Source organism: Opisthocomus hoazin, chromosome 2 (genome assembly GCF_030867145.1).
Source record: "Opisthocomus hoazin isolate bOpiHoa1 chromosome 2, bOpiHoa1.hap1, whole genome shotgun sequence".
NCBI classification, from domain to species: domain Eukaryota; kingdom Metazoa; phylum Chordata; class Aves; order Opisthocomiformes; family Opisthocomidae; genus Opisthocomus; species Opisthocomus hoazin.
In genome coordinates this window covers 98,319,829-98,344,482 of record NC_134415.1, presented here as the reverse complement: position 1 = coordinate 98,344,482, position 24,654 = coordinate 98,319,829, and the positions used below count along the sequence as shown (strand labels likewise).

The 24,654-nt window shown below is 43.4% G+C and overlaps 1 protein-coding gene across 4 annotated transcripts in view; it reads left to right on the top strand.

The window, feature by feature from the left end:
- Positions 1-11,524: 11,524 nt before the first annotated feature.
- COL19A1 (collagen type XIX alpha 1 chain) overlaps positions 11,525-24,654 on the top strand; it is a 214,630-nt gene continuing 201,500 nt past the window's right edge. For 3 of the 4 annotated variants that reach the window (XM_075414584.1, XM_075414582.1, XM_075414585.1), the window contains exons 1-5: positions 11,525-11,586; positions 11,988-12,157; positions 14,232-14,361; positions 23,734-23,808; positions 24,282-24,381. In XM_075414584.1, coding sequence (XP_075270699.1) covers positions 14,268-14,361; positions 23,734-23,808; positions 24,282-24,381 — 269 coding nt within the window. In that variant the 5' untranslated portion in view covers positions 11,525-11,586; positions 11,988-12,157; positions 14,232-14,267. Of the gene's footprint in view, positions 11,587-11,987; positions 12,158-13,074; positions 13,246-14,231; positions 14,362-23,733; positions 23,809-24,281; positions 24,382-24,654 lie in introns of those variants that run through there. The other variant, XM_075414583.1, reaches the window with a different exon arrangement.

Genomic DNA, 24,654 nt, shown 5'->3' with positions numbered 1-24,654 from the left:
GAAGGCTTGCCAGCTTTGTCATTTGGAAGCAGGCTAGTCTAATTTGGCATTCAAACCTAGGTTCTGACGGCAAGAAATACTTCTGTAGGGAAGATAAACCCTGTGTGAAGACAAATGCGTGCCTAAAGCAAGATTTTGTTTTCTGTTATATATTCTTCTATTTACAGGCGTGCTATGATTAGAGCAGTCTTTTTCTACCTCTGTCAACAGGCCTAGTACATTCCATTTCAGCCTTTATTCTTATTTTATTCTCCAGGAGTCAAATCCTCTCCTGAGGTGAAAGTTAGAAGTTCCCTAAAGATCAGTGAAGTATCTGTAACATACTTGAAGAAATTACCTCTATTCTAAATTCTGGGAAAGGGAACAATGTTGCAATAGGAGAGACAAGCTCAATGTTACTGATGAACGTCTGTGCAAGTCAGTCCTAAAACAGTTGGTGAGTTCTTAGACTTTTTTTTTTTTCCATGCATCTGGTCTTGTAGTTTTAATAGATGAACTAAAGTTACTTCTTCCCAAACAAGTTTCAAAGCATGTCAAGTTATAATTATTCATACTAAAAAAATTTGGATGAAAACAATTTTATTACACAAAACTTTGTATCTTCATGAAAAGTGTCTTCCCCCTCATGCACAAGGAGGACCTCAACTAAGAAAAAAAGGAGGGTCATTGTCATAGGTGATTCCCTTCTGAGGGGAACAGAGGGCCCGATCTGCCGACCGGACCCATCCCACAGGGAAGTCTGCTGCCTCCCTGGGGCACGGGTTAGGGATGTTGCGAAGAAACTCCCTGGTCTGGTGCGGCCTTCTGATTACTACCCCCTCTTGGTAATGCAGGTTGGCGGGGACGAGATAGCAGAGAGAAGTCCCAAGGCCATCAAAAGGGACTTCAGGGCACTGGGGCGACTGGTTGAGGGATCAGGGGCGCAGGTGGTGTTTTCCTCCATCCCATCAGTGGCAGGGGACAGCACTGAAAGGGGCAGGAAAACTCACCTGGTTAACAGGTGGCTCAGGGACTGGTGCCATCGGTCAAATTTTGGCTTCTTTGATCATGGGGAGGTGTACACAGCACCGGGCCTGCTGGCAACAAGTGGAGCTCAGCTATCACAAAGGGGAAAAAGAATTCTTGGCCACGAGCTGGCGGGGCTCATTGAGAGGGCTTTAAACTAGGTTCGAAGGGGGAAGGGGATATTGCCCAGCTCACTAGGGATGAGCCTAGGCTTGGAGTGCCAAGGCCAGGGGTGAGATTGACAGCCCAGCTCAAGTGTGTTTACACCAATGCACGTAGCATGGGCAATAAACAGGAGGAGCTGGAAGCCATTATACAGCAGGACGGCTACGACTTGGTCGCCATCACAGAAACGTGGTGGGACAACTCACATGACTGGCATGCTGTCATACATGGCTACAGACTCTTTAGGAAAGACAGACCAACAAGGAGAGGTGGGGGAGTTGCTCTGTATGTGAGGGAGCAAGTAGCATGCATTGAGCTTGGCCTGGGGGCAAATGAGGAACGAGTTGAAAGCTTGTGGGTTAGAATTAAGGGACAGGCTCATAAGGGTGACATTACGGTGGGTGTGTACTACAGGCCACCTGACCAGGAGGAGGAGGTTGATGAGGCCTTCTACAGGCAGCTGCAAGCAGCCTCACAGTCACAGGCCCTGGTTCTCATGGGGGACTTCAACCACCCTGACTTCAGCTGGGAAGACCATACAGCTAGGCAGGCGCAATCCAGGAGGTTCCTACAGAGCATCGATGATAACTTTCTGATGCAAGTGGTGGAGGAACCAACAAGGAAAGGCGCGCTGCTGGACCTCGTGTTAACAAACAAGGAGGGACTGGTGGAGGATGTGAAGGTTTGAGGTAGACTCGGCTGCAGTGACCATGAAATGGTCGAGTTCAGGATCCTGCGTGGAGGAAGCAGGCCGATAAGCAGGATCAAAACCCTGGACCTCAGGAGGGCTGACTTTGCCCTCTTCAAGGAGCTACTGGGAGGAATCCCGTGGGCCAGGGCTCTCGAAGGCAGGGGGGTCCATGAGTGCTGGTCGCTCTTTAAACAACACTTCTTCCATGCACAGGAGCAATGCATCCCCCTGAGAAAGAAATTTAGCAAAGGAGGCAGGAGACCTGCATGGTTAAACAAGGAGATTCTAGCAGAGATCAGGCAGAAGAGAAAGGTCCATGGCATGTGGAAAGAGGGACAGGCCACTTGGGAAGAGTACAGAAACGTGGTGAGAGCGTGCAGGGATGCGATGAGGAAGGCCAAGGCTCACCTGGAATTGAAGCTGGCAAGGGATGTCAAAAACAACAAGAAGGGCTTCTTCAACTACATCAGCAGCAAAAGGAAGGCTAGGGACAACATGGGGCCGCTGCTGAATGAGGCGGGTGTCCTGGTGACGGAGGATGCGGAGAAGGCAGAGCTAATGAATGCCTTCTTTGCTTCAGTCTTCAGTGCTAAGACTGGCCCTCAGGAATCCCAGGCCCCGGAGGTAAGAGAAGAAGCCTACAAACAGGACGACTTTCCCTTGGTCGAGGAGGACTGTGTGAGGGATCGCTTAAGCGATCTGGACGTCCACAAATCCATGGGCCCCTATGGAATGCACCCACGAGTGCTGAGGGAGCTGGCGGATGTCATTGCTGAGCCACTCTGCATCATCTTTGAGAGGTCCTGAAGGACAGGAGAGGTACCGGAGGACTGGAGAAAGGCCAATGTCACTCCAATCTTCAAAAAGGGCAAGAAGGAGGACCCAGGGAACTACAGGCCGGTCAGCCTCACCTCCATCCCAGGAAAGGTGATGAAGCAGCTTATCCTGGAGGCCATCATGAAGCAAGTGGAAGAAAAGAAGGTTATCAGGAGTAGTCAGCATGGATTCACCAAGGGGAAATCATGCCTGACCAATCTGATAGCTTTCTACGATGACATGACTGGCTGGATAGACGAAGGGAGAGCCGTGGATGTTGTCTACCTTGACTTCAGCAAGGCTTTCGACACAGTCTCCCATGATATCCTCCTAGGGAAGCTGAGGAAGTGTGGGCTGGATGAGTGGTCGGTGAAGTGGATAGAGAACCGGTTGAATGGCAGAACTCAGAGGGTTGTCATCAGCGGCGCTGAGTCTAGGTGGAGGCTGGTAACAAGTGGTGTCCCCCAGGGGTCAGTACTGGGCCCAGTCTTGTTTAACTTCTTCATCAACGACCTGGATGAAGAGTTAGAATGTACCCTCAGCAAGTTTGCTGACGACACCAAGCTGGGAGGTGTGGTAGATACACCAGAAGGCTGTGCTGCCATTCAGCGTGACCTGGATAGGCTGGAAAGCTGGGCAGAGAGGAACCTGATGAGGTTCAACAAGGGCAAGTGCAGAGTCCTGCACCTGGGGAGGAACAACCTCATGCATCAGTACAGGCTTGGGGTGGACCTGCTGGAGAGCAGCTCTGCAGAGAGGGACCTGGGTGTCCTGGTGGACGACAGGTTGACCATGAGCCAGCAGTGTGCCCTGGCTGCCAAGAAAGCCAATGGGTTCCTGGGGTGCATCAAGAAGAGTGTGGCCAGCAGGACGAGGGAGGTTCTCCTTCCCCTCTACACTGCCCTGGTGAGGCCTCATCTGGAGTACTGTGTCCAGTTCTGGGCTCCCCAGTTCAAGAAAGATGAAGAGCTACTGGAGAGAGTCCAGCGGAGGGCTACGAGGATGGTGAGGGGACTGGAGCATCTCCGCTATGAGGAGAGGTTGAGGGAACTGGGCTTGTTCAGCATGAAGAAGAGAAGGCTGCGAGGGGACCTTATAAATGCCTACAAATATCTGAAGGGTGGGTGTCAGGAGGATGGGGCCAAGCTCTTTTCAGTGGTGCCCAGTGACAGGACAAGGGGCAATGGGCACAAACTGAAGCACAGGAAGTTCCGTCTGAACATGAGGAAGAACTTCTTCCCTCTGAGGGTGACGGAGCACTGGAACAGGCTGCCCAGGGAGGTTGTGGAGTCTCCTTCTCTGGAGATATTCAAGACTCGCCTGGACAAGGTCCTGTGCAGCCTGCTGTAGGTGACCCTGCTTCAGCAGGGGGGTTGGACTAGATGACCCACAGAGGTCCCTTCCAACCCCTACTATTCTGTGATTCTGTGATTCTGTGACCTAAGTTTATATTCTTCTCTGAATACAGCCTGATAACATCTCGGCAATGTAGTTGGCTTCAGTAGAATTTGTATTTTTGGCCTAAGGTCATCTTCCTACCATACATTTTATGATTCTTTACTATGCATCTATGTCAGATATTACTGCTCTAATAACTATAGATTTCATCTACTGATTTAGACATGAACTCTAAATGTATTTGAATAATTTTGCATCTGAAAATATAGCCTCACTAAATAGTTGCAGGATGCCACTTTAAGTTGTTAGAATGTAGTTGGTTCCAGCACTAATGATTCATTCCAGCACAATTAGTCAATGACTAATTGGCAAGATTAAGTTCTTAGTTAAAATAACTGACAGGATATATCTGGATTCCACTTATCAGGAAAGGGAAGAAACCAGAGCAGTTCCTAGCTACTCCAAGCTTCATCAAAATGGCATGTTCATGCTAAATTGTTTGGCCTTGCTCCAGAATTAAATTCATCCATCGTGTCCAAACCACATTTGACATGCCAAAACCAAACAATTTAGAGATTGATGCAAACTTTACGCTTGATACACTGCACAGCTACATTTGTTGTAAGAACCTTCCATTTATGAAATGCTGGCCTTTCTAGGAGTTAGAAATGTTTGATTTTGCACTCCTAGTAAACAGGAAAATTTACCTGAATTGCAGTGCATAAAGATACAAATAGTCATGCAGACACAGTCTGATAGATTCTTGCTTTCAACTGTCATTTTCTATTAGTGCACAAATTCCTCAGCTCCCAAAAATGCATATATACACAGGGTGACGTAGGATGTTGACTTGCAATATGTATAGGTCAGTAGGCTGTTTTGGAGGGCAAGTAACAGATATATAGGGGTTTTTTTGCACATAATTTTGTCTCACTTATAGCTGCAGCCTTTAGATGCTACTGGATTCAGAGCTCTTTTATATCTGAGATCATTACTAGGTAGCTCAAGGCATACATCAAATTTGCAGAAATCTGTACAATTACTTACGTAAAAGTATAACATTGGTTAAATCCTGAGAATATTTACTCCTAGATGAAAGGCAAATAAAGTATGTGGATGTAGAGATACAGATTAAATACACACGTAATTTGACTTCCCAGACAACTTTTTTGCCTCAGTCTTCACTGGCAACCTCTCTCCTCACCCCTGCCGAGTTGATGGATGGCATGAAGGAGACCAGGAGGGTAAAATCCCTCCAGCTGTAAGCGAAGATCACGTTCGGGACCTCCTGAGGAACCTAAAAGTACAGAAGTCCATGGGACCTGATGAGATGCATCCCAGAGTCCTGAGGGAACTGGCTGACATAGTTGCCAAGTCACTCTCCGTGATATTTGAAAAGTCATGGCAGTCAGGGGAAGTCCCCAGTGACTGGAAAAAGGGAAACATTGTGCCCCTTTTCAAAAAGGGTAGAAATGAAGACCCTGGGAAATACCGACCTGTCAGCCTCACCTCTGTGCCTGCGAAGATCATGGAACAGATCCTCCTAGAAGATATGCTAAGGCACATGGAGGCCAGGGAGGTGATTCGAGACAGCCAGCATGGCTTCACCAAGGGCAAGTCCTGCCTCACCAACCTGGTGGCTTTCTATGATGGTGTAACAACAAGGGTGGACAAGGGATAACCAATGGATGTCATCTATCTGGATTTTTGTAAAGCCTTTGACACGGTCCCCCACAACATCCTTCTCTCTAAATTGGAGAGCCATGGATTTGATGGGTGGACTGTTCGGTGGATAAGGAATTGGTTGGATGGTCGCAGCCAAAGGGTAGTGGTCAACGGCTCAGTGTCCGGATGGACACCAGTGACGAGTAGAGTCCCTCAGGGGTCCATACTGGGACCAGCGCTGTTCAACATATTTATCAATGACATGGACAGCGACATCGAGTGTACCCTCAGCAAGTTTGCAGATGACACCAAGCTGAGTGGTACGGTTGATACACCAGAAGGACAGGATGCCATCCAGAGGGACCTGGACAAGCTGGAGAGGTGGGCCTGTGTGAACCTCATGAGGTTCAACAAGGTCAAGTGCAAGGTCCTACACCTGGGTCGGGGTAATCCCCGCTATCAATACAGGCTGGGGGATGAAAGGATCGAGAGCAGCTCTGCTGAGAGGGACTTGGGGGTACTGATAGACAAATGGCTGGACATGAGCCGGCAATGTGCGGTGGCAGCCCAGAGGGCCAGCCGTGTCCTGGGCTGCATCAGGAGAAGCGTGGTCAGCAGGTCGAGAGAGGTGATTCTGTCCCTCTACTCTGCTCTGGTGAGACCTCACCTGGAGTACTGCGTTCAGCTCTGGAGCCCTCATCACAAGAAGGACATGGAACTGTTGGAGCGGGTCCAAAGGAGGGCTACAAAAATGATCCGAGGGCTGGAGCACCTCTCCTATGAGGACAGGCTGAGAGAGTTGGGCTTGTTTAGCCTGGAGAAGGAAAGGCTGCAGGGAGACCTGATTGCAGCCTTTCAGTACTTAAAGGGAGCCTATAGGAAAGATGGGGACAATCTTTTTAGTAGAGACAGCAGTGACAGGACGAGGGGTAATGGTTTTAAACTAAAACAGGGTAGGTTTAGGCTGGATATAAAGAACAAATTCTTTACCATGAGGGTGGTGAAACACTGGAACGGGTTGCCCAGAGAGGTAGTAGAGGCCCCATCCCTGGAAACATTCAAGGCCAGGTTGGACAGGGCTCTGAGCAACCTGATCTAGTTAATGGTATCCCTGCTGGCTGCAGGGGGGTTGGACTAGATGACCTCTAGGGGTCCCTTCCAACCCAAAACTTTCTATGATTCTATGATTATTGTGCCTATTTATTCAGCAATAAATATGAATAAAATACTTGTCATTTTATTATTTCATTTTTATGTTGCTTGACAGTATTGAAATTGAGCATTAAAATAACATAATGGTAAATAGCTCTGTATGAACTCAGAATCCTGGATGTATTAATATAATTGTAGCTACTATGTTGATAAAACTGATGGTCGCATATATCAGTTAGTCTTGCTTAGGCAAATTTATAGAAGTTACTTTCTGAAATTTGAAACTATTCATAACTGGACCTAAAAGTGCTTTATTTATCATTGTAGTATTCTGTTTTTAAATAAAATTTGACAAATTAGCTGGATAGAGAGGACACAACAGTAGGAGACACTGGCTAATACTGAAACTTGTAATTTCTTAGACATATTTGTTACAATTTAAAATGGAATTTTAACTGATATTTGTTGGACTATCTATGCTTTGTCTTCCCAAAGCTTAAAAAAACAAGCATAAAATATTCAGCCTTTTGATTTAAAATAAAGTTGCTCTTTAAGCCTGAAGGGCTTATACAGCCTAGTCTATTTGTAGGATCTTAAACTTTGCTGATGCCTGACCTTTGCTCTTCACCTTTCTTTTTTTAACATTTGCATTATATAAATTTTAAATTCACATATTTCACTGCTTTATAGATGTTTTCTGACTGCATGTAGGATTTTAGCATATTCATACAGAAGTATTGGGCAAACACCTGTAATTCCCAGCACAGCTGCCTAAAACTTGGCTTTCATCTGTTCATTTTGTGTAGTGACTTTCAAAGACAGACAGGTACTTCAGTCTAAAATAAGCCAGATGATGTGCTTTGACTTGCTTTGGAAAATCACCTTCCAGCTTTTCTCATCCCTAATCAGCTCTTTGACCACGTACTTTTTTCTTGCACCATATGAAAGCCACCAAAAGGCACATATTTCCTGCATTACAGGTAGGATGGATTCCATATGGAAAGAAAGAAGAGAAAGAGAAACGATGGCAAATGTTCAGAATTCTTTCTTCATTGTGTGTTTCTTTGTGTGGTTCATGAAACAACAGAACATGTGGCAAGCTGTTTGTAGTACAGCAGTACGGTTATATACACACATTTTTCTATATGTAGGAAGACAAGTATGGCTTTTAATAGATTAAGGATGTACACATTTTGACACTATTAATCTTGTTAAATATTAATCTTAATCTTAAACTTTGTTTCTCGAAGACTGGATTGGACTGGTGTTTTACTGAATTCTACAAATCCAGCGTTATTTCAAGTTCGAATAACTTAACTGAATTGTACTAACACTTTAAATAGTAGTATATGCACAGAAATGTCTTTTTCAGGAATGATAACGAATACTTTACAAATCATATCATACAGCTGTTGACATGTTTGCAATGGGTAAATATAAGCAATATATCAAGACATTGATTTATTTACTTTAAAATGAATGTATTTTTTTGATCAAAATATCACTATTAAAAGTTTCAAATATATTAGGACCAGACAGCACTAAACATTATGAATGATACAACTTTACATTAATTTTTGAGATTGGGATTATCAGTGGCATTGGAATTGAAGATCAAGTACAGACTTTTTTTTGTTTCTGCACCATTATGTTTATTAGTAATTGGTTATTTTAAGATATGTTATAAAGCGTCAAAGAGTGGAGAAAATGTCTCAGCCAAGACACTATCACAGAAGTACAGCAGTAAGTATTCTCTCTGCATCTTTTTGACAGTTATTTTGGCCCCTTTACCGAAATTCAACGAAGTATTGAGAAAAAGAAGTAGCAGTTGAGGTTTTTTTCCTTTTTTTCTCTCCTATAGAAGAAATGAAGTGTCATCCAGCTTTTCTGTTGGCTTTGTTGCTTAGGATTGCTTAGTGTGGAGGCACATGCATATAAATAATTCCTTTTTGATGTAATTTTTGTCAAAGTTCCCTCATTTGAGTGACATTTTTGCCCTATTTACATCAATGTTAAAATTTCCATTAACTTCCCCAAGGCTGGAGTTCCACCTGTTTTGTTGAAGTTCATTATAGTTCAGTCTAATGTATTTAAAAGCATTTATATTTTAATTGCTTCAGTGGAATGCACTTGTCACGACCGGCAAATCTTGCAGAGGGCAGAAAGGATCATCTGCAAAGGAACAATCCCACATAAGGGCTTATACAACGGAATAGAAATACTAAGTTCTACATTCAGTGAGAAATAGGGTGGTAGGGGGCATTTCAAGCTAATTTCTTCTTAAAAAATTGTTCTCAAGTCAAATTCTGCTGCTTTTAAAGAGTTTTGTCAAAGTTTACAGCTTCATTCCTACATGTGTGTTGTCATAAGCAACACAAGTTAAAACTGTAAGTCTAACAAGAAGGAGACAAATCTGTTAGCACCACACAGAGAAGAGTGAATTCTGCTACTCAGCTGGTTTGGATATCTAATCGTGCAGAAAAAGAAACAGAGGTTGAAAGCGAGGGTCAGCAATAAGGAATGATTTTCTAGAAAAAGCAAGTCTGCCCCTTTGCCCCACGATTCTCTCACCTTTTTCCCCTGCATCTTGCCTGCAGCTGCAGTTGTAGTAATAGCTGTTCAGTGGAGCAGTTCACCGTTGGCACAGGAGATGGAACGTGCTCTGCACATCTGTGCAAAGTATGGTTTCAAACTTAAATTTCTGGCTTTTCTGCTTCTTGCCGTATTTGCCTTGGCTCCTGCCTGGATCCGGATCTAATCCTGTCTTCTGTGTGCAAGTAAGCTCTTTAACTACGCTCTGAGATACCTGGAAAACTGTGTTAGTACAAAGATAAGATGGGATACCATCCATTTGCTGCAGGTGCTTCAGCTCGTATCATCAGTTTTTCCAGTACTTCCTGGGTACAAAGGAGATGAGAGGATGCAGAGACAATGTTTTCTCTGGAGCACACCACTAACTGCTTGCAGGTGAAGAAGAGCGCAGGTGTTTGGGATTTCTAAGCTGTCTGTGGCAACAGAGGTATTTTGTCAGTTGCGGCTTTGGTTCTTATATTGCGGGAGGCAGAGCTAGAAGCCCTTTTTTTTGGCTCATGACAGAAGTTTGCAAACAGCAAGGTTTTCCTTGTTCCCAATTTTCATGTCACTGGATGTTCAAGACTGTACTCATTAATGTGAACAGTGTTGTTCATAAATATGTATGGTGGCTGTCCTTAATGTCAAGGTCCTCAACCAGTATAGAACAATGTAATTCCTTTGATTTACGTGAACTGGCATAATCCTGTTTAGCTGAAGATCTGTGCCAGCGTACAGGAAGCGTGTGTGTTAGCTAGCGAAGGCTGTAGTATTGCCTAATTCTTCTACTTACTGCTTTCATATGGATGTGGAGTGTTTTGAAATTGACATGGCCCCAAATAAGGTATTTTTAGATTTTCTGTTTGGAGTGTCGATGTCTCAGTAAGTGGAACAACATCCTTGGTTTAGAGGTTATGTTTCATTATTGCTTTACAGGAAATTAAGACCCAGTTTGGATCTGGACTTTGGAGCAATACTGAAACTTTGAAGGACAGAACTATTTCTTTAAATGTTGAACTGATTGTATGTGCAAAGTGTTATGCAATGAAAATGTTTAGCTAATTCAGAGCTTATGTTCATTGACATTAATAAGACTGTATATTCATGTAACACAGCTGAATCCAGATATTTAGGGCATGTAAAATGAAGCAAAACAAAAAGATTTTAAGAATTTTGTAGCTTGAAAGAGCAACAAGAAATGCAGTTCGTTTCAAATTGAAAATGATAATGCCTTTCACTAGGAGCGGAGCTTTTTACAAAGGGTCTTTCAGCTGAGGATCTCACAACTCCGCTTGAAACACTGAATTAGGGCTCAACACTGAAGCCTTTATCAGACGAACAGTCTGAAGGGGCAGGGAGTGCTCCGATGATGTGTCAGCTGTAGGACTGGGCTTTCGCGCCTTGCCCTGCGAGGTAAGGCAGCTTTGTTTTCTATAATTTACAGAATGAGCAAGCGAGAAGTGTGACTTGCCTGAAGTTACACCACAAGTCTGTGGCAAAGCTGTGGAATAAAACACCCTAGCAGACACGTACATAAGCTGCAATTTCATCTTTCTCTCGTGATTCTAAGTTGGGAAGAACAACAACTGTTTTGAAATTTAAACCAGAAAGATAATTGTGTCTTTCCACGTGATTTGTTGGTTATCCTGGCTAGCTGTCTTGGTTGAAATGAGGAAACACTTTTCAAAATCTGCTTGGGGGGGGGTGAGGAGGGAGAAAAAGCTAACCCTATGAATGTTCTGACCTGAAGACCAGTTGGGCTAAATGGATGTTAAGCTAATAAATTTTCACACAATAGTCACCACCTCCCTTATTTTCCCCCCATCAGAATGCTTCTACTAGAAAAAAAGATTAAATATGTCTTGGATATATATATATATATGAGATTTGTTTAATTAAAGCCCCACTCTCTCTGTCTTCTGTGTCTCTGTTTCTAGTAATTTTACTTTTCTCAGTGCTTCGATCTGATTTAAATCTTTAAAATGCAATACAGAAAACTGCCACAAGCACACTTGGAGAACCTGAGAAAGTGTGGTTTCCCACATTCAGATGAGAGCCAGTGGCAGCACTCAATCTCATCACTTCATCGCAGACAGATGATATGACAGTGCAAGAGCATTCAGGTTTGTAAATGATAGATTTTAAAAGGCAAAACAAATCTCAATAATCTGCTGTGCTTTGCAGCATCGGTGCCGTAAATAGGTGCAGTCTCTTGGTTACTTGTGTGGCTGGTTTTTATATTTATGATAAAGGATATAAAATTAATGATGTGTGCTTACACTTAAGTGATAAAAGCTAGTTTCTGCCGGTGTACTTAATTGGCGCTTTACAACTAGAAACCAGATACTCTTTTATTCATGCGTTCATATTCTGGCAGTTTAATTTATGGAACTGGGTGGGTTTTTGGGGGGAAGCGCAGGGGGTAGGAGAAAGAAAACATTTCTTACGCTGTTACTGGACTTCGGATATACAAGTATGACTATGTAAAATCTGTGTCTGGGTGGCTGTTGGTCCTTGCTTGCAGAGTGTTCTGTGCTGAGTGGGAGGGTCACGCCGTGTGAGACTAATAAGGACAGAGCTGCATCCCCCTCTACCACTCTTTGGAGACTCACTCCAGCAACTCCTCGACACTACGGCAGCTCTGGACAGGCATTCTCGGTGCTCCTGGGGGACATACCGAAAGAAAAATTAACGGTAAGCCACTCATTATTTGTAGTCCATCGTCTCAACATCTCACATGCACACACACGCTACGATATTCCTGACTTGTTTTGTGGTGGGGGTGGCTGTTTTTTCTTTGAGAATTCCCATTGAAGTTTATCACTGGTTTTGCCTATATTAACTGTGTCCTAGGCGTACATAGCGTACCCAGTAAGCTCTTAACGTGCTGTGATCGGTCTGTGCTGTAGGATTCTGCTCGGGACTGTGTAAATACACAGCGTGCGTTTGCGGGTGACCGTAGGTATCTGCCAAGATACGCGAGTGGAAACAGCCCTACCAAATTCGCGGCAATTCACAAAACCGATTAAACCGTTGCAAATTGCCGTGACGCCGAGCAAGTTTATTAACTGCATGCATAGATTTACGTTTAAAAATCTCCTCCTTGGCGTGAATCCTGCCGAGCAGCCCGCGTTACCCGGCGGCCCGCACCCAGTCAGCCGGACCGTGCTTGGGGGGTGGCAGGAGAGCACAGCAAATGCCTCCCCGGGGAGGGGGGGACCCGCGGGGACCCGCAGACCCCGGGGACGCGGAGCTCGTCCCGACTCCCCCGGCCCCCCTCACCTGCTCGCCCGGCGCAGGTGCCGCCCGGGGCCCCCGGCCCGGCCCCCCCGCAGCGGCCCGGCGGCAGAGGGCTCCCGCGCTCGCGGTGGGGGCTCGGCCGCCCCCAGCGGGCTCCGGGCCCCGCTCCGCCCCGGGGCTGCGGAGGAAGCACCGGCGGGCGGCTGCCCGCCCCCCCCCCCCCCCGCTCGGCTCGCCCGGGGCCAGCCGCTCCCGGCGCCGCAGGCGGGTTGCGGGGAGACGGGGCGGCGGGAGGGAGCCGGGGGCCCGGGGGAGAGCGGGGCGGGGGCGCTGCCCGGGGCCGGCGCCTGGCTGCTCCCCTCGGCCCGGCCCGGCCCCGCCGGCCGAGCTACCCCGCTCGCCTTGCCGCCTGCTCGCCCGCCCCGGGCTTTAACCCCAGCTCCGTCCCAAGGAGCTGCCGTGGCCTGGGTCGCTCCCGCCCCGCGGGCTCCGGGGGTGCGAGGGAGCGGAGCGTCCGGACGGGAGAGGAGCCGAGCCCGGAGGTGCGGTGATTGTCGGGGCGGGCGGCGGGAGGGATTTCTCTGTCAAGAGCCCTTCAGAAAGCGAGGAGCTCCGCAGGGGCGGCTCTGGCGAATGGCTGGAGCCCGCTTGCGGAGCAGGTGCAGGGAATTAAGCGATAACGTTATCTGAACGCGGACGTGCTCCCCTGCTGCTGCGGCTGCTGCTGGGGAAGCGGCGGTGGGGGGAAGCGGCGGTGGGTGCGTGGCTGCCGGCGGTGCGGGTGGCGGAGGGAGCGGCGCTGGGGAGGAGCGAGGTGCCTGGCGAAATTAGTTACCAAAACTGCCGCGTAGGTGTGCGAGTTGCTTTTTCTTACAGAAGAGACGATTAGAAAATTGTTTGTCGTTTTCCGCGTTTCATTAAATCCACGTGTGTCCGTATGCTGCAGTCGGCTGAGAAAAAAAGCTGATGCCGACTTGAGGGGACAGAAGATACGTTGTTGAAGCCAGGCTCTGTTTTTGTGAGGTTTGAACCAAACTGTAAACTCAATGTGAGCTGCTCTAGGCGCTTGTGTGTTTCACCAGGCAGTATTCTGCTTTCTGTTGCACCTCGGCTGAAACGGTGACACGCTGTCCGTGTGGGACTTGAGGGCCCCTTCAGTGGTCGCCGGCAGGGTTGTGACACCAAGCAGTTCAGCTCATGTATTGAAAATTGAAAACCTGGGAGAAAAATAAAAGATTAGTTATTACTGATGAAATGGAAATTTAGTGCCTTTACGACTAATACCTCTGAGTTAATATTTCTAAGGTGTTACTTCTGAGTGTAATAAAGGACTGAAAGAGTGTATTTGTTACTTCTAAATGTACAAAAGTCTCTGCGTAGCTCCTTCAAACAGATAAATGATGCACTCTGTGTGTGACTAGCAGCTTTCTTTGTTACAGTTAACAAATTCTTGCTTGTAGTTTTCTGATGAGGTGAAGGGGAAAGAATAAGAAGAGATTGTTCTGACTGCAATGATTTTCTGTTTCAGATTTGTAGCTGATTGTTCACATGTGCCCAGGGGGAGATGAAGTACGTTGGATCCTGCATAGTTTGGCTTTGTATGGCAGTCTTCCTCCTCCTGCCTGTTTCTACTTCTGTGGCTGTCAGTGACCAGACAGGTATTGCCATTTTTCTTGCCCATCGCAGGCCAAAGGTGTTAAATGTACGTACTGAACAAATAATGACAGCACGTGGAAAATAAGCAGTATGAGCAGCTAAAATTATACAAGACTTTTTCTAAATTTCTGTTTAAAAAAGTCTAAGCTTGAAGGAGTTCCAAAGCAGCCTTTATGTTTCCTGTGCTTGGAAGATTCATGTTTGGAAGCAGCTGCGGTTCCTGGGAATTTTGTTTTGTACTTCTTCAACTTACCATACAAGACAAGATTCTAAATCAGAGCTTGCAAAACTTTTGTGAACAAGATCATGTGGCTTTATTAGAGCATATCAGTAATCACACTGACCGAAGCAACCTAATGCTCATGTTCATCTCACCTAAATTCAATCCCCAGACCCGGTCGTATGTTTCACAGATGTAGAGTTAGACAAAACCTTGTGCCTAAGAAGACAGAGGAAAGTAATGATGATATATGATAAATATATTGTTTAATTTAAAAGCTGTTACCCATCTTCTGCAAATTTCCTCATAATTCTCCATTTTCTTCTTTCTCTTACCATCCACATGTTATCTAGCTCTCTGACTACAACTCTGTGTTGACTCTCCCGAGTGTGGTAAACTGCTCATCATTAGCAAGGAGAACATGCTTGTTGGTGTTTAAATAGAAATAAAAAGAGTTCTTTTTTTTTTTTTTTTTTTTAAGAAAATGAGATTTCTTTTTAGTGATGCTGTTTTTCCAGAAACCCGACAGAAGATAATAGAAGCTGTACATATACAACTACTTTGAATCTCCATAACACATTTGAAACTCAGGCTCAAGAAATTTAAAAAGTCAGTGACTAGTATAATAATCCTTTTAATGCTCCTGGAAACAGTAAATAGCAACAATATTTAATAAATCATAAATGTAATGTGTGGGCTCTAAGGTAAGAATAATGCATTGTGAAGAGTCTTGAGTTTAAGTCAAAGACTTTTTTGCTGTATGTTTTTAGGGCAGCAAGGCTAAGTGCTCTACTGATGAATTATTCTTAACCCCTGTCAGAGAGTGAGCCGACATCACTCCTGTGCAATCATTCTCTTCAGCTGCCTGAAAGAAGCATAATAGTTGTCTTCTCTGTCCTTGCTAGCTGGTGGATTGTAGAAGGGAAGTTTTACAAGTGCTACAAGAGTGTGAGTGCAGAAGATTCCCTAATAATACAAGTTAATAAATGGAAACTTGAAAAATTTTAAAACAAAATGCCATAAGTATTGTCTCGTTTCTTTTTATGTTCTTTTTTTTTTTCATAATGAAAAGATGTCTTAGTACATGATGGACCAGTCATAGAAGATGTGACAGATACACCATTTATCAGCAGTTCTGTGTATCTGAACTGTACATTACCTTCTGTTAGAGGTTTGTGGCTAGGCAGCCAGCAGGGAAGTTGCAGATTTCCTTAGCCTGATTGCCACAAATGGATCAAATATGGGCCAAACTGAACCTCTGGGAAGAAGAGGAGAGACTGAACCTCTCCTCAGAGTAACTGGTGGTGTGCAACTGAGAGAAGCTTCTGCAGTTTGAGGTGGTACAGGCAGATGGTGAGGAATAACAAGTAGGTAGCTGCCAGCTTCAGCAGCTCTGCCAACAGCAGGGAATAGGCTTAGAGTGAAACCTCAAGTTGATAACAGGAAAGAGACTCTTCTAGAGGCTGAAGGGATGGTTACTGTCCAAAAAAGAGATAGAAGTTACAGAACAGAAAGCAGGAGCTGAGAAAGAACAGACCCTGTGACGGTGCAGCGGTGAGGGGTAGCGGTGTGTCTGCAAGCCTTGTGTCAATCTGCCCGGTTCAGCTGAACCAAGTACTCTGTGTTGCAAAGTTGTCTCATTCTAGTTTCATAATTTGGAGGCAGATGAATCTCTTACAAATTGGAAATGTGCTCACTTCAAGAAGAGAGAAATATCTAACCTCCTTTTTTCATTTTTTTCTTCTTTCTTTCATTAACTGGCTCTTTCTTGGGCCTTTGTTCTCTGTCATGTAAATTTGAAGGGGGTATGAGGGGAAGAAAGGTGTTAGGGGAAGGAAATCTCTTGTGCAAGAGCAAGGATTAACATGCCTGTGTATACAGGGCAGAGCTTTCTGAGCTGGCATTTTCAGTATACCTTGGGACTTATTCATTGGGTCAGTATTGTAATAAGTAAGTACCAGTATTGGGAAAAAAAAGTCAGAGTGACAGAGAATGCTGGAGCAGTCCTCCTTACGCTCTGAACGTTTCCCAGTAACCATGAGATTCACATCAAGGATTTCTTTCAGTCCTCACTTGTCCAGAAGTTTTGATGTGCTAAGTGTTCATCAGAAGGAAGCACTCACTTCTAATGACAGAATATAACAAATCTGAGGGAGAGGGTTCAGGAGTTCTCCACAATCTGACTTAAGAATTTCTTCAAGTTGTCCACTTTTTTTTTTTTATTGTTGGGAACATTTGGTTTTGGAGCGTGGACATGAGCTCTCTCTGTAGTGACACAAGAAGTTCTAATTTGATTATTCCTTTCCTGAATGCTTCGTATTAAGAATATTAATACTTTTTCTCATTCCCAGATCACTGCTGCTTTTTCATCTTTCATTTACAATTACTGTTTTTCGAAGTCTCTTGCTAACCCATGAAAAATGTAGTATAAACAAAGTCCTGGGACTGTCAGGCATGGTGAATTTCCATTGCCTTTTGACATGGAATGTGTTGTGAAAAGTATTGGCTCTAGATCATGATTTTAGATAGGCACTTAAGCCCAAATACAGCTAGTGGTTTCAAATATGCAAATCAGTTGAGCTTTTTGGTTTTCATGTTTTAGTACAGCTAGATACTTCTCAAATCAAGATAATGGTTCTACAGTAATTCTCATTTATTCGTATTCTAATATTCTGAATATTTCAGGTTGGATCTTGTATGTTGTTAGCGTTGCAGTATTTAAGCGACCCTGCCACTGGGATTCCTTAACTTGTAGTTAAATACTAAGTCATATTGGGCAGTGAATAAGGAGCTTGAGGTATCTAAAAGAATGTGGCTCATGAAAGCCTGAATGCTGTGGAAAGCCACTTCAGCTAGTCAGTAAATAGTACGTAAGAAAGATCCCAGACCACAAAGGGGAACATCCTCAGCTACACACATTCTCCCAGTGTGAAGCCTGTAAACTAGATCAGCCTGGGTTTTTTTATGGAAAGGCAGAGAAAGAAAAAAGCATGAACTTCTACAGCCAAGATATTCACTTGGGATATCATGGAATCATAGACTAGTTTGGATTGGAAGGGACCCTTAGAGGTCATCTAGTCCAACCCTCCTGCAATGAGCAGGGCCATCTTCAACTAGATCTGGTTGCTCGGAGCCCTGTTCAACGGGGCCTTGAATGGTTCCAGGGATGGGACGTATACCACCTCTCTGGCAACCTGTGCTAGGGTTTCACCACCCTCGTAAAAAATTTCTTCCTTGTATCTAGTCTAAATCTACCCTCTTTCAGTTTAAAACCATTATCTCTTGTCCTATTGCAACAGGCTCTGCTAAAAAGTTTGTCCCCATCTTTTTTATAAGCCGTCTTTAAATACTGAAAGGCTGCCATAAGGTCTCCCGACCTCCTTCTTTTCCAGGCTGAACAGCCCCAACTCTCTCAGTCTTTCCTCACAGGAGAGGTGCTCCAGCCCTCTCATAATTTTTGTGGCCATCCTCTGGACCTGCTCCAACAGGTCCATATCTTTCCTGTGCTAAGAGCTCCAGAGCTGGACACAGTATTCCAGCTGGGGTCTTGCCAGGGAGGAGCAGAGGGACAGAATCACCTCCCTTGCCCTGCTGGCCACGCTTCTTTTGATCCACTCAGGATATGGTTGGCTTTCAGGGCTGCGAGCGCACATCATTTGCTCACGTTCAGCTTTTCATCTGTCAGTACCCCCAAGTCCTTCTCAGCAGGGCTACTCTCAATCCCTTCATCGCCCAGCCTGTACTGATAGCAGAGGTTGCACCAACACAGGCATAGGACCTTGCACTTGACCTTGTTGAACCTCATGAGGTGTACACAGACCCACTTCTCCAGCTTGTCCAGGTCTCTCTGGATGGCATCTGTCCTTCGCATGTCGACCACACCACTGGTGTTGTCTGCAGACTTGCTGAGGGTGCACTCAATCTTGCTCTCTATGTCATTGATGAAAATGTTAAACAGCACCAGTCCCAGTCCGGACCCCTGAGGGACACCACTTGTCACCAGTTTCCATCTGGACATAGAGCCATTGACCACTACTCTCTGGATGTAGGTGAATCCAACCAATTCCTCATCTGTCAAGCAGTCCACCCATCAAATCCATCTGTCTCCAATTTAGAGCGAAGGATATTGTGGGGACTGTGTCGGAGGCCTTACAGAAGTCCAGATAGATGACATCTGTAGCTCTTCCCTTGTCTGCTGATGTAGTCATACCATCATAGAAAGCTGCTAGGTTGGTCAGGCAGGAGTTGCCCTTAGTGAAGCCATGCTGGCTGTCTTGAATGAGAAGTCCTCAAATGAGCAATATGAAATCCTGTTTTTCACTACCTACTTTTCCTTGTGGGAGAATCTAGTTCTCCAGGGTCCAGAGTGAGCATCCTAATGCTTGAACTCCATTTGTATGGATTTTTTAATCCTGTCTGCCACAGCTTTTATTTCCATAACCATCTGATTAGTCACCTGACTTGGAGCTGACTGCTTTCCTGTATCAACAAAGTTGTAGATTCAGTCTCCTTCATTCCTCTTGCCAACCTTGTCTTAACACATATATTGTGACCAAGAAGGTGAATGGCATCCTCGCTTGTATCGGTAATAGTGAGGTCAGCAGGAGTAGGGAAGTGATCGTGCCCCTGTACTCGGCACTGGTGAGGCCACACCTCGAGCACTGTGCCCAGTTTTGGGCCCCTCATTACAAGAAGGACATTGAGGTGCTGGAGTGTGTCCAGAGAAGAGCAACGAGGCTGGCGAAGAGTCTAGAGCACAAGTCTTATGAGGAGAGCTGAAGTGACTGTGATTGTTAAGTCTGGAGAAGAGGAGGCTGAGGGGAGACCTTATTGCTCTCTACAACTACCTGAAAGGAGGTTGTAGTGAGGCGGGTGTTGGTCTCTTCTCCCAGGTAACTAGCGATAGGACAAGAAGCAATGGCCTCAAGTTGCACCAGGGGAGGTTTAGATTAGGTATTGGGAACAATTTCTTTACGGAAAGAGTGGTCAGGCATTGGCACAAGCTGCCCAGGGAAGTGATGGAGTCAGCATCCCTGGAGGTATTCAAAAAAACGTGTAGATACGGCACTTCAGGACATGGCTTATCAGCCATGGTGTATTGGGTTGACGGTCGGACCTGATGATCTTGGAGGTCATTTCCAACCTTAATGATTCTATGGTGCTATGATTGCAATGTAATATGATGTGGCTTACAGAGTAAAAAAGGAAAACAAAAAAAATCACATCTGATTTTTCTGGTACCTCTATACATGAGGCTACAGATATGTAGGATATCTGAATTCTTGACCGTATTTAAAAGCATACCAGCTGAGTCTGCTTATCTTCAGTACAAATGCCTTTGAGGTGGATTCATTGGATGTCATTGCTGACACTTGCGGGTATGTCTCAGACTCTGAAGAGATTCCCTATGTCTGTATATTTAGGAAGCCTGATCCAGTAAGAGTGTGAGACAAACCCTAGCTAATACGGGTTTCTGCTTGAAGCTTGAGTCCAACATAGGACGCTGGTGTATGTTAGGTGGGCCTTTGCTGTTTGGTCAAATTTGTTTGGCTGGTCATGCTTACTGATGGAAGCTTTGCTGCCCTTGCAATGTGCATGTCAGTGGCGTTAGATGGCAACTGAAAACTTCACGTGAACATAAAGTTTAATTATAAAGTAGGAGATAGGTGCTTGTAAAGTGAATCTAGTCATTACAGGTTATACTTGATCTGGAGGAGCCAAGAATGCTTATTGGAAGCTATAGTTCCCTGTCAGGAAGTGCACACAAGAGATGTCTGTAAGTGTGAGACTGAAGCATGCACCAGAGTCTCCTCTGTCCTTGTTTGCACGGGAAGGAAAACTGGGCATGGGGCCTAGATGCAGGCTGCAGTGTGCTTCAACAGGTGCCCTGATCATTCCAGGAATTAAGAACATGCCATTGCACGTTGCAGCAAATATGTCTACATGCGGTGTCTTTATTTTTTTTTTGCCTAACGCTATTAGAAAATAAAAAAAGTTCTTACATCTTTTTGAAGAGAGAGAAGATCAGTGATCTGAGATATATCTGCTTGATCTGCATAAATACATATTTTCAAAATTATTAGGTTGATTTTATAATAATAAGCTCCTATGCAGAGCTCATTAATTTCTAAAGATGAAGGTTTGTAATTTGTCGTATGGATAGATATCTCATTAGTTTATAGGTATGTTAACTTGAGCTTTGACATCACCATTTTAATACGAATTATTGACTTCAATCCAGACAGACCCAGTTTTATCATGTACAGAGCAATCTAGTGTATAAACATAAGCTCGTTCTTTTACTGCTTCATTAGTTTTATGATAATGTCTTCTAACAGGGCAGGTAGGTGCATGGTTTCCATGCCTGGATTAGCGGTAGGCGTTTGTCTTGTTCTTTTTTTTCTATGAATGTCTTCACGTAGATCTTGTAATTCAGCTACCCACAGGATGACTGTCTTTTTTTTGTCTCAGGCCAAAGAAAATTTAAAGATCTGCCAGCAGTACTAAAAATCTTGGAAGAGGCTAACTTTTTGACTGTACAAACTGTAACTGTCAGAAGAATTTTCATCAATCTATAGCAATGAAAGTTGTCAATCTTGGTATGGAGAGGTTTTCATTTTAGTATTTTAGAGTTTTGCCTTAGCTCTTGAGTAAAAAGAACAACATTGGGCTAAAGGAGTGCATCAGCAGCATGAGGTAGAGGAAGACTGATAGTAACCCTTTCAGTTCTTCTGGGAATATGGCATACAACGAAATAAGTAACACTTAAATGGCCTGTCTATGCTGTGGCTGTTATGCCACGGATAAAAATAGGTCCCCAGTCCAGACTGCGGCATGTGAGGAATCGTTGCTATCATCTGGATAACCAAAAATTAAGGCTTAAGTCTTTATTTGGACTTGAAAGAAAGTGGCTGCGGGGAATAAGCTAAAACTCCATAGTTTTTGGCCACTCAGCCCTCATGTAAATTAATGCTGAAAAAAAAACCCCACAGCTGTGTCCCAGGTTCTCTAGAGCTAAGCACAGCAGTTCAAGGTAAAATCAGCAATAAGTAATATATGGCTGCTTTTATTGTAAGTACTGTAATTTAACCAAAAAGGGAATCTGCCGCTAGTCTTTATAAATATATATGTATTTTATAAACCTTGGTTAGAAAACACATGGATTTAAGAAAAACGTTCGTCAGTGTATGTGTGACATGCTATTGTGGCTTCGGCCATAACAGGCTTCCTTTACACCAAAGTATTTCTTACAGTTCTACTTGTGGAAATCTGCCATAACCGCATTCATTGTTTTAGAGTGGCTATAGATAAAAGTCTATAGTTTAATAATCTGTAGAAGTGATTGAAGGCTGAAGTTTGTAGATTAAAGGGTATCTAAGGTGAACCTGTTGCTGTCCCATAGTGTATATCAAATGCTGTATTGAAATTGCTATGTTAGTGTGTAATTCCAGTGAATGCTTTTCACACTACATAAAACTCCCTGCAAACCAGGAATGATGAAAGATTTAATTTCAGTTTCAGAGATTTCAGCATGAATATTCTTTACAGTTCTTCATGTTTTCTGGGGAAAGGGAATTTACAGTGTTTTTAATGCGTATGTTTCATCTGATTTGTCATGAAAGTTTCTATCTGTCTATATGTAAATGCATGTATATGCACATATTTATCTCTATATATGAAAGAAAGAAAATATATATTCTCTTAGAAATAAATTAGAGTGATGTTACTTGTAATTGTAGATTGTAATTTAGATGTAAAGGACACAAATTGATGAAGCTTACGGAAAAAATGTCTTCCACACAGTCATTTCTGTAAACAATTGACATAGCTTTCATTAAACGTTGTCAGGCGGTGTCTTCATATATGTATTATATAATTTAGTTATACTTTTCCTGGTTACTTCCGATAAGCCATTCTTAATCCAGATCAAGTACTTGAACACATTTAATAGAATTTAAGATTTTGAAGGATAATATGCTTTTTATGGTACTACGGAATGAATGACAAGTATGACATGCTTTAAGATTACAAGTATAGCTATTTTAAATGCCACCTTTCAGTCTGGTTGTTCTTGGAAATCTTTAAATATAGATGATTTCCAGGTTAATGGTAGGACATTCCTCCTTACTTTTTTCATTGAACTGACACTTCAGAAAGCCCCTCAGCCTTCGCTGTTCAGCAGCTTCAGATAAACCTTGGCCATCCTTTTAGTTGCATCAGCTCAACGTGGAGCTCTGTGCTTGATAAGCACATGGGACAAATCCTGCATGTCACCTTCTGTTTGATAGTTTTGTTAGGGTTTAGTGGGGCTATTTGCAAAGTTTGTTAAAATAAGATCCCTGTTTCTGACCTCTGCACAAAAGCCATGTTTCTCTGTATTTGCTTTTCAAAAGTGTGTATTCCTGTGTGTATATATTAAAAAAAGAGAAGGAAGTACTTTATGCAAGTAAGACACTGCATATTAATAATACAGTGTTTGATCTAAGTGTTCAGTTGGGCTTAATCTTAGAATTTACCGTGTTCCAGATGTTAGAACATTCTGCTTGTTTACGTAAATACTTTGGTTCAGACTTAATCCCCTATAAAGCTGCTCAATTTTCAAACATTTTCTTTCAAAATATAAGTATTGGTTACATTGTTTATAAAATGAAATTATTATATCCTTGTTAATCCACACTTTGAAATTGCTGTTCACTGAAGCAACAATAGATTATTGTCGTGGTAATGAGCCGTTTATGCTTTTTTGTTTCATGTTTGTTAATGGGGGGAAAAGAGATTTTCTAATAATATTACTAAAAATACAAAAAAACCCCTTAGAACAGATGTTATTGCTTTACAGAATATTGTAGCTGGAAGGAACTTGGTAAGAATTTAGTGTTTTTCTTCTGGCTGTATTGTTCTTGTGACCTTTAATAATCAACATCTGCATTAAAACATTAAAATTTGTGTCTGCTTGTATTATTAGAAGTGTCATATGAAATCTGAAACATAGTTGCTTTTATTTAGATTTTGTAATTTGGTTTATTGCTGCTTTTCAAATCCTGAAGAAACAAAGAGAAGCATTCCTGTCCATATCACTGTCAGGATAGTTAGTTCTGATTCATTTTTGTTTGATAGAATTTTGTGATAGATACTAAACTGTACTCTCTTGAAGGTGCCGTGTGTCCTTTAATGAAAACAGTTGTCCATCATCTCAAACAAATGAACAGAGATAGTCTTCGTGTTTCAGGTAAATAATTGCATTAATATGGATATCTAAATTAAGTGACTAGTAGTGGATGTAATCATAGTCCGACTGAAGCTGGCTTTAAAACTGAAAGGACAGTACAGAAAGCTGTTTTGAAGAAGATGGGGTTAAAATCAGAACATGGTGTTCTTGGAAAGTATTGGTTCATGTTCTGCAGCCACACTCATTTCCGTTGTTTTTCCCAAACATCCTTCGTTCTTATCAGTTCAGATGATAAAAGGGAAATAACAAATTCATTTCTCAGGTTGCAAAGGCATCTGCTGAGTGAATTTTGCACTTACGGTTTCTCTGTCAATAAAATGAATACTGGAATTTTCTCTGACTTAAGGTGCTGGTTTTCAAAATAGCTTGTCAGTCTATAGTCTAGAAAGTCACCAAGCATGCTAAAAGTCAGTATTCACCCCCGTTTTTTCAATTTTATTAAATAAACTAAATCATTGTATCGTATTTCACAGGATTTGATCTGGCAGAAAGCTTTTCTTTGAGGCAAACATCTTGTGGAGGGGAAAAAATCTGTTTTAAACTGGGAAGCGCACCTCTCATCAGAGACACAAAGTAAGTAAGATACTACTGTCATCTTAAAAGACAAAGCTCAGACTAATGAACTGAAACACTGACCACTGTATCCAAAGGATGCCACAGAAAGACAAGTATGTCTCTTTTCAGGCATTTTGATCTGTAACAGTTTTTTATTTGGGAAGCATTTTGATTCAGGCATGTTTTTCTTCTGGAATCTGGAAGTATCTAGGTAGAAAGTTAATTGTGAGGGTTTTTTTTTCTCAAATCGTGATTCTGATACTGAAAACTCTACTATTTGTAAATAAATAT